Raw genomic sequence first — 9,165 nt, 5'->3', positions numbered from 1 at the left:
TGAGGCCCATGAAAATTTTTTAACCTACTCGTATTGTACCGTCAAGATTACAGGTGGAGATCTTTTTGCTTTTTACAGTGATTAAGGCCGATTAGTAAATTAATCATTTTATTTTCTAATAAAAAAAATCAAAAATTATGACAATCAACACCCTTTAATTCAGTAAATTAAGTCAACTAATTATTGTAAAAATATCATTTTATTTTCTTAGAAAAAAATTATGCCTCGCAACATGTGGGCTTTGTTACAATGATAAAGCCCTTGGCTCATGGGCCTAAATCAGGGTAGAGCCCAACTTGTTGGTAGGCCATAGGCCTTGCTATTCGTGGGCTTATTTGACAAGGACATCTCCTTTGGTTCATGGGCTTAAGATTATGGGCTGGGCTTAGATTAGCTCACACGTTCATTAGGAAAAAAACAAAGCGGATGTGTGGGTCCAGCCCAGCTAATATATGCTTAGACCATAAGTATCAAATCCACCAAATAATGATGTTGACACCCAGACTTTTTTGACTTTTTGGCTTCCATCTTTCAGACTTTTGTGTTGTTAATTCAATCGTAATCAATTAGTTAAATGAAGTAATAATCTTTCTTTTCATGATTGGTTTCTTTTCTTCTCCAGCACTAAAACCAACTAACACCAGCACCACCACACCTACTTTGTTAAGCTCTGGCCTTTCACTTAAAGAAAAGAAAAAAAAAAAGCAATCATTTTTCAGTTGGAGAATATACAGTGCTCAAGTTGGTGCTGGTGGACTTGTAGGGTTTGTTAATTTTCCATTCATTCTTATATGCTCTAATGTTTTTATAAGCTGGGAATAATTAACAGAGTATATTGCAGAGGCCAAGGAAAAATGAGTACAGCAAGATTTATCAAATGTGTCACTGTAGGAGATGGAGCAGTGGGGAAGACATGTATGCTCATTTCCTACACCAGCAATACCTTTCCGACGGTACGATTTTCACAGAGAGATCGTAGAAGATTCATTTCAAATCAATAACTACACTGTATTGACTTGTCATATTTTTTGGTGCATGAAGGATTATGTACCTACAGTTTTTGACAACTTCAGTGCAAATGTGGTGGTGGATGGTAATACTGTCAATCTTGGGTTATGGGACACTGCAGGTAAGATCGATCATTCCACAGGGACATTACATATATGCTAGCAAAAAAGTTGTATAATTTTTGGACATCATGCTTGGAAATCTCTTATTGCAGGACAGGAAGATTATAACAGGCTTAGGCCACTGAGTTACAGAGGAGCGGATGTGTTCTTGCTGGCATTCTCTCTTACCAGCAAGGCAAGCTATGAGAACATCCACAAAAAGGTTATTTAATTCATCTTTAGCCCCTGATTCTTCTTCATTTTGCTTGTTTAAATCAAATATTCTAATTGAATTGTGATAGCAGTGGATACCTGAACTGAGACATTATGCTCCCAATGTACCAATTGTGCTTGTGGGAACCAAACTTGGTAAGTCTTTTGCCAAAATTTGTTGTTTCCTCTGTTTATGGTTTTCTACATATTATGTCATTATATATATATTTGATTCATCTGCTTAAAACTACAGATTTGAGAGAAGACGAGCAGTTCTTGATTGATCATCCTGGAGCAGCACCAATTACTACTGCTCAGGTATGCTAATCGTGTCTTGTAAAAATCTCACGTTGCTTGGTTGACCCAAACAATGTGTATTATAAGGAAAATCTCAATTCTTCTCCATTAACGAGACCCTTTTTTTTGGGGTCTAAGTACGAAAGTGTAATGCCTCAGGAAGAACAAAATCATGTTGACATGATGCATCCACGAGAATTGATAAACCTAAAGCGAACGATATCCTTATATACTCGGGATGAGATTTCCAACAAATCTGACCAATAGTGGGTTCAATTTTGATGGGCAGGGAGAGGAATTGAAGAAAATGATTGGTGCAGTCACGTACATTGAGTGTAGTGCCAAAACTCAGCAGGTATTATGCATCATATACTAATGAAACATCATCGATCGATCCATGAATAGTACTGTTATTGTTAATTAATTTACCTTTAATTATTGTTTTTCAGAATGTAAAGATTGTGTTTGATTCTGCAATTAAGGTTGCTTTGAGGCCGCCAAAGCCGAAGAAAAAGCCACGCAAGGCCAGAACTTGTGCATTCCTCTAATACCAATATGGTTGTATTCATATTTGTCTTTAACATTTTTCTTATTCCCTCACAAATGCAATCCAACGTTATATTCAATTTGTTAACTTTCACTTAATTTCTCTCTCTGAACTTGTGGAAGATCAATACAAAATGAGTACGAAATGCTAATTTTGTTTCGGTATATTGAGTCTCAAATTCGATGCGCATTTTCAATTTCACTATAGGTAACTTTAGTCAACCCCCGATTTTTTTCTAAAAACACCCCGTCAATTGATTTTTACAAGGGATGATTAATTTAGATTGAGATGTCTTTAAAAAAGCCGGAGTGTGACTAAAGCTACCATTTCACTATTGACTCGGCCGAAAGAAATTGTTTATGGGCCTTTCAAGAATGTGTATAGTATATATATAGTGTAAAAGATGTGGAAGTCCATGGGCTGTGTCAGCCATGAGGGAACAATTCTCACAAAACAGACCCAATCTTAATGATCAAACAATTTTGAAATCTAAAACCACAGGATTTGCAATCGAGAGTGGTGCATATCAAGTGACTCGGAGTGTGAAACTAGGGATGAGAAATTTTAAACCAAGTTTTTATATAAATTATATATCCAAAATCTCAGTCCAAACATAATTTTTTGTTCAGTTTAAAATCTGCCTATACAGAAATCTTGTCTGAACTCTAACAAAGATTAGGTTATTGTTTGGATTTAGATTAATATGAGTTTGATCAATTAAGTATATTTGAAATGTAATCCAAATTAAAGTATGAACGTGTAAATATTTTGTTGTCCTACCCGAATCTGACCCGGAAATGATTTGGATCTCAAATCTCAATCTCATGAAGGTTAATTAGGTGAGCCCACCACCACCAGAAAAAGCCTGTATTTATATTAGTAGTAGTAATAAACTAATAATAATTAGCAGAAATTAGAACGCTAATAATAATAATAACTCTTACAACAATGACGGCCAAAATGAGGCTGCCAATGAAGGCGGTCCATATCTCCAGCTCCGCAATCAGCATCAGAAACGCGTTTCTTTTTGTTTTTTGAATCTGTGTTTCTGTTGAGAATCTAAACAATCTCGCAAGGTCACAGTAATTCAAAAAACAAAAGTTGACAATGGGAGCGTACAGAGCCGACGACGATTACGATTACTTGTTTAAGGTGGTGCTGATCGGGGACTCAGGCGTTGGCAAATCGAATCTCTTGTCTCGCTTTACGAGGAACGAGTTCAGCCTCGAATCGAAATCCACCATTGGCGTCGAGTTTGCCACTCGCAGCATTCACGTCGACGATAAGGTCGTTAAGGCCCAGATTTGGGACACCGCTGGCCAGGAAAGGTAGTGTTTTTTTTCCTTCCTTTTTAACATTTTTGCTTTAGATCTTGTAGCTGTTGTGTAGAAAATCTCACCATGGCACAACCCAGAGCCAGCCTCCCCACCATCTCAGCCCATTGGGCCGTAGCAGTTCCCAGCCCACCTTCCTGGAAAAGGCTGGACAATTGGTTGAAGACTTGGGCAAGCTTATAAACTAGACACCAAGCCCCTCAACAATCGATGTGGGATTTTTATCCCTTTAACACCTTTTCAACACTCCCCCGCACTCGTGGACTGGGTATCAAAGCCCAAGGTCCAACGAGTGGACTTTTTCATCGGGGACGAGCACACCTGCTTCGATACCATGTAGAAAATCTCACGATGGCACAACCCAGAGCCAGCCTCCCCACCATCTCAGCCCATTGGGCCGTGGCAGTTCCCAGCCCACCTTCCTGGAAAAGGCTGGACAATTGGTTGAAGACTTGGGCAAGCTTATAAACTAGACACCAAGCCCCTCAACAATCGATGTGGGATTTTTATCCCTTTAACACCTTTTCAACATGTTGCTTTATCGATTTCAGGTTCTTGCTGCATTTTTTGTGAGATTTGTTGTCTTTTAGGGATCGAGCTCCTTCAATATTGACATTGCAGGAAATTACTAGTTTATGCGGTTATACAGGAGCGTTCTCGTTCTTTCTTCAAACGAAGCTTTTATGTCGAATTAATTTTCTGTTTTAGGTAATTTTTGGTATGATTATACGTACAGACTAGGATTACTTTAGATGCCTTCGAAGTTAAAACCTAATGTTTTTTACCTTTCTGTTCAGATATTTGATTATTTTGTTAAGCTATTAAGCTTAACTACTCCCATGCAAAATCCTTCTGCAATAGAGGCAGGCAAAAGGGACCTTTACCGACATTTTGATTACTTACAATTGAAACTTTAGGGGTTGCCATGTTGCTATCATAATGACAACATTGCCTCTGCTCGTGATTCTCTTATTTGGAATATTGGTTGGTGTGGAGCAAGATTGTAGCAAGCAACTTGTACTATATAGACATGATGATAGGCAATATTGGCATTGTTAACCTAAGCAACTTGGCTATGAAGATATAATTGGAGCTTTGATTTGGTTTGTTGTTGTATAAGCAACTCTCACATGATACTGTAGTTTGTTGCTGTGAGGAAAATATGTACACCATCCGATAAGAATCTTCATATATCCTTGAAAGAGTTGAGCGCTTATTTCCGTAAAGCTTGTATGTTTGAGGCCTGAAAAATTCATTGTTATCCTTGATTCAGTTCAAATTTTTTTCTTTGTGTAGTTGTTCACTTTATTGTGAATATAACAGTTAGCCTTTTTGTTCTTCACCATTTCTCTTTTCTCTTAGCTGGAGAAGGAAATCACCTCTTTTGAACCCCACACAGGTGCTTTATTCAGCGTGCTTTTATGTTCTACTGTCCGTATTCCCCTCATATGTGGTCCTGTTTTTTGATTGGCATGTTTGTGGTCTTTTTCTGGAAATATGGTTTTGTTGACACTATAATGTTAGCTGCATGGAAGGAGCAATAGGTTTTATTAGTCTATGCATGTTTTTCTCCCCAAAAAAGTTTTGCCCACCACAACTAGTTTAGATCTTGTTGCTTCAGCATTATTCTTATTCTAATTTGCTGTTGTTGAAGATACCGTGCTATTACAAGTGCATATTATCGAGGCGCTGTTGGTGCTTTACTGGTCTATGATGGCACTCGTCATGTCACATTTGAAAATGTGGAGAGATGGCTGAAGGAACTTCGCGATCACACTGATTCCAACATTGTTATCATGCTTGTTGGGAACAAGGCAGATCTTCGTCACCTGCGAGCGGTTTCCACTGAAGATGCCAAGGCTTTTGCTGAGCGAGAGAATACCTTCTTCATGGAAACATCTGCTCTTGAGTCTTTGAATGTTGAAAATGCATTCACAGAAGTGCTGACCCAGATTTATCGTGTCGTAAGCAGGAAAGCTCTTGATGTTGGAGAAGACCCAGCAGCATTGCCCAAAGGGCAGACAATCAATGTTGGAACCAAAGATGATGTATCAGCTGTAAAAAAGGTTGGATGCTGTTCCTCTTGAGTGTGGAGAACATAGTTTAAGAATATTGTCTTTGAGACAGCCTATGCCTTGTTCATATCTATATAGAAGTCGGTCTGCTTGACCATCTGAGATTGTATGTCAACAAATTCTTTAACTGCTTGAGCATGGAAAGGCATATTTTATTACTGTCTCCACCTTTAGGGTCTAAAACATTATAGTAGCTATATTTCAATCTCTAATTAATTTGATCAATTTGCTCTACTATCGATTCTCTGTGTATTTACCTGCCTCGATTACTCTCATGTAGTTTAATGCATGTTTTAGTAGAAGTATATGCAAGTTGGGCTTGAGGGATTTGCAGGGCTTTGGAGCTCGCCACAAGGGCAAGTCTTAATCCCTAGTATATTGATAATTGGAACATGTTGGGTATTCTTGCATGAATTTGATTATAGCGACATATGATTGAGCCTATGAGAAAAAAAGAATTATGTATTTGGAAATTAGAACAGCCTCATTGGCAGCATTTCAATCCATGGACTCTGGTCAGCCTCTTGTCTCTAGGAGTTGTTAACGTATTCTCTTTGCATAGGACAGGCATTTTGCGTTTGCTTCACCCAATCACCCCCTTCGTTCTTTTTTTTTTTTCCTTCCTGTTTTTGCATTCTAGCTCGCTCTATCTAATGCGGTTGGAGGGCACAGACCAACGTTAGAATTTTACACGGATCAAGGTACCTCGCTGACATTTTATCACGGGGTGTGAAACCCGACGGGATCAGGGTACCTTGCTAACATTACTTTTGTCAAAAATGAAATCGATTTTGAATCGTGTCATCTTTATCTTAGATGATGAAAGGGAGAGCTCAGCTCACTAACAAATCCTTATTAGCTCTCATCCATGAATTTAACTACCAGAGAGAATAATTGTAGAAATCACAACCATGTCTGGACAAACACAAATCCTATCAGAAGAACCAAATATAAATAATGAGACTACTTGTTTTCCTTGGAACACCAAAATGTCAAAGGGGGGGGGGGGGGGGATAAAAAAGAAGTTAAAACTTAAAAAGGAATCATGTCCTTAACAAAAATTTCGTTTCCTGAAGCATTAGTGTACACGTTTAATGAACCATTTCATACTGCTGGCCATTCAAAATCCTAAGCCACACTGCAGCATTGCTACAACAAATAAATCAGAACTTTGATCGAGAGAAGAAAACACCACCTAGAAATCCAACGATTTGAATCTGTTTGTGACTAGAAAATTAACAGCATTCACATCGGGTAAGAAAGAAATGGCCTTACATTACAACAGCTCAATATAAAATACTTTGCCAACAGGTTGAAAAAGGGCGAAGAACCAAATTCTGATGTTCCCATCCCCAACACTATCATTACATAATGATTAAAATCCAGATCATAAACTCCATAACTACGAAGATTGTGACGCAACACTTCCAATCATTGTACATCAAAACTGGTTGAAAACTTGAACTTTACCACTCATTATTGCAAACGGCTCCAAGTTTTGTGGCATCTGTATACATTGTCCAACATCAACTAATAATCCAACAAACAAAATCAAGAAAATTTGATTGCTAATAACATACTCAACATTGCAGGCCGGTGGTAACTGCCTTTACCATTAGACCACAGTGGTAGAGAAGGAAAACTCATGCATATGTATAACCAATAAAACCTAAATTATAGAGATATAGAGATTACCATCAAGGGAAGGAGAACATGGAATTATAAATCAGATGAGGATGAGGGCATCCCACAACTCTCCTAAATTCTAATTCTAGTGGAGATGATGAAGTCGAGACTCTGTGAACGTAACATGTATGACATCCAGAGGAACAAAGTCAACCAACGTAAATAACAACTATATACTGTAGCAGACTGAGAAGTTGATAGGAGGCTATTCTCCGAAATGATAGTAATGTTAACTAAATCTCTATGCTAACCCACATAAACGGCCTTCGAAGTACCTTAAATAATGACCAACAAAGATATTAACCCATAAGAAACATGTTGATCATTCAAGAGAAAAAGAAACATTACAAAAGATTCTATGAAAGACACGTTGCATTAACGAGAAAGTTCTAGCTACATTCCTCATTGAGAACACCGAACCCAAGGAAAATTTTCTGGTATAAGAGAACAGTCCACTTCCTTTCTCTCCTCTTCCAGATGGTAAGTACCAATAGTGAAGATTCACGAGGATTTAGCAGAATAGCAGTCTGCCACTATCATGGAATTTCTACTATCTTGTGTCACTGGAAGTCTGGAATTGGAACTTGTAGAATTCGCCATTCAATACTGTATTAATGCAAGATCAGCTTAAAAGGAAAGGTGAATGAACCGGAAAAGCAACGATAGTGGAGCCACTAATTGATGCGTACACAAGAAAGCTGGGTATCTAAACAACAAGCTTTGGAGTATCAAGAGTGAAGGCCACTGCGAAAATACCACCTCGAAAGCAATTTTCCAAAATATTATTCTTACTGATACTGGCAAGGAAGTGTTTACAATCTAAGCGCAAACCTAATTTGCCAGCTTTTTTGTACGAGAAATACCAGCAACACCAATTCAACTGTCCAACAAGTTCAATTTACAATCCAAAAAATTGATATTCAACAATTACTGTCAAAGGAGAAGCAACAAGATAAAAAATCAAACTAACCCGAAATCACGAGGGCAGCGAGCTTCGCGGGCATCATTTCTCATCCTTTTTATCATTATCAGACGAAGAGGAGGGAGAGGGAGCAGAAGAGTTATCATGGAAAGAAGGCAAGGGATTGCCTCCTTTGATGATCCAACCAAGTGCAAAGAAGGAGATACCAGCAAAGATGGCCGCGCCCCACGCGTGGGAGGACCATTTACTGTACTGCTTCATAGCAAACCTCCATTGTTCCCTCAGCGTGGCTGGGTCGGGGTTCGCCGCATCGGGCGGGTTCGGGTAGTGAACCTTATGACCCGAGAATCCGTTATTGTTGGTGTTGGCACTGATTTCAGGTGTCGTCTTCGAGGATTTTGAAGCTGAAGAAGAAGGGTGGTTTTGTTGTTCATTTGGGTTCTGGGGATCGGGCATGGTCGCACCCTTTTGAAGCTTTGTTGCTTTCGTGCTAGATTTGACCGATCGTCGCCTTCCGTGCAACTGTCCGTGTAAGTATCTAGTTTTGAAATGCCACTTGTTCACAATCCATACTGTGCAGATTGGACAAAGAACACGCGATCGGTGATTCCCACTTAGTCCCTTATGGGCCTTCTTATCGGAAGTTTATTTGTTTTGGGCTTCTCTTAAATAGTTTCCTTCAACAACACAATTTGGGCTTCAAAAAAATTACGCCTCAATAGCCCTAAATGGAAAAAACCATACTCGTCAAAACTCAAAAATCATTCAGTAGGTGCACACAGAAATAGAAGGGCAACAAACATCATACATGACCAGGGCAATGAACATCATACAGGCCCAACATAATCCTAAATATTTTATTTTTACCTACAGGGAACATACCAATCAAGGTATAAAAACCCATGCAAGTGATCAGTGGCCTCCGATCAATAAGAAAAAAAAAATCCATATCAGTTGGGGAGTACTAGATCAATCCCCAATC

General features: G+C 38.7%; 3 protein-coding genes and 1 long non-coding RNA gene across 6 annotated transcripts; 2 read left to right on the top strand and 2 right to left on the bottom strand.

The window, feature by feature from the left end:
• The first annotated feature begins 602 nt into the window (after positions 1 to 602).
• On the top strand, positions 603 to 2,317 carry LOC120006401 (rac-like GTP-binding protein RAC13). Of its 2 annotated transcripts, none has more exons than XM_038856429.1 (8): positions 603 to 759; positions 842 to 953; positions 1,042 to 1,129; positions 1,223 to 1,332; positions 1,415 to 1,478; positions 1,576 to 1,640; positions 1,909 to 1,974; positions 2,069 to 2,317. In XM_038856429.1, exons 2-8 carry the CDS (start codon positions 855 to 857, stop codon positions 2,165 to 2,167), a joined length of 591 nt encoding a protein of 196 aa, XP_038712357.1. In that variant the 5' UTR covers positions 603 to 759; positions 842 to 854; the 3' UTR covers positions 2,168 to 2,317. The 2 variants fall into 2 exon arrangements, with proteins under 2 accessions (XP_038712357.1, XP_038712358.1); XM_038856430.1 differs by having other exon boundaries at positions 610 to 764.
• Positions 2,318 to 3,093: 776 nt separating this feature from the next.
• Positions 3,094 to 5,814, top strand: LOC120005619 (ras-related protein RABA1f). 2 transcript variants are annotated; one of them, XM_038855372.1, is made up of 3 exons: positions 3,094 to 3,494; positions 4,122 to 4,208; positions 5,155 to 5,814. In XM_038855372.1, exons 1-3 carry the CDS (start codon positions 3,274 to 3,276, stop codon positions 5,585 to 5,587), a joined length of 741 nt encoding a protein of 246 aa, XP_038711300.1. In that variant the 5' UTR covers positions 3,094 to 3,273; the 3' UTR covers positions 5,588 to 5,814. The 2 variants fall into 2 exon arrangements, with proteins under 2 accessions (XP_038711300.1, XP_038711301.1); XM_038855373.1 differs by lacking the exon at positions 4,122 to 4,208 and having other exon boundaries at positions 3,100 to 3,494.
• LOC120005623 lies at positions 3,510 to 4,170 on the bottom strand. The gene is made up of 2 exons (XR_005469858.1): positions 4,031 to 4,170; positions 3,510 to 3,544 (listed from the first exon to the last, which is right to left on the bottom strand). It is a non-coding gene; the product is annotated as an uncharacterized LOC120005623 (long non-coding RNA).
• A 939-nt stretch (positions 5,815 to 6,753) lies between the features above and the next one.
• On the bottom strand, positions 6,754 to 8,687 carry LOC120005622. The gene is made up of 2 exons (XM_038855377.1): positions 8,232 to 8,687; positions 6,754 to 7,082 (listed from the first exon to the last, which is right to left on the bottom strand). The coding sequence occupies exon 1, from the start codon at positions 8,637 to 8,639 to the stop codon at positions 8,265 to 8,267; it is 375 nt and encodes a 124-aa protein (XP_038711305.1). The 5' UTR covers positions 8,640 to 8,687; the 3' UTR covers positions 6,754 to 7,082; positions 8,232 to 8,264.
• Between the last annotated feature and the right edge of the window lie 478 nt (positions 8,688 to 9,165).

This window comes from Tripterygium wilfordii, chromosome 9, assembly GCF_013401445.1.
Source record: "Tripterygium wilfordii isolate XIE 37 chromosome 9, ASM1340144v1, whole genome shotgun sequence".
Taxonomy (NCBI): Eukaryota; Viridiplantae; Streptophyta; class Magnoliopsida; order Celastrales; family Celastraceae; genus Tripterygium; species Tripterygium wilfordii.
The sequence above is the reverse complement of the archived record's forward strand: the minus strand, read 5'-3'. Positions and strand labels throughout refer to the sequence as shown.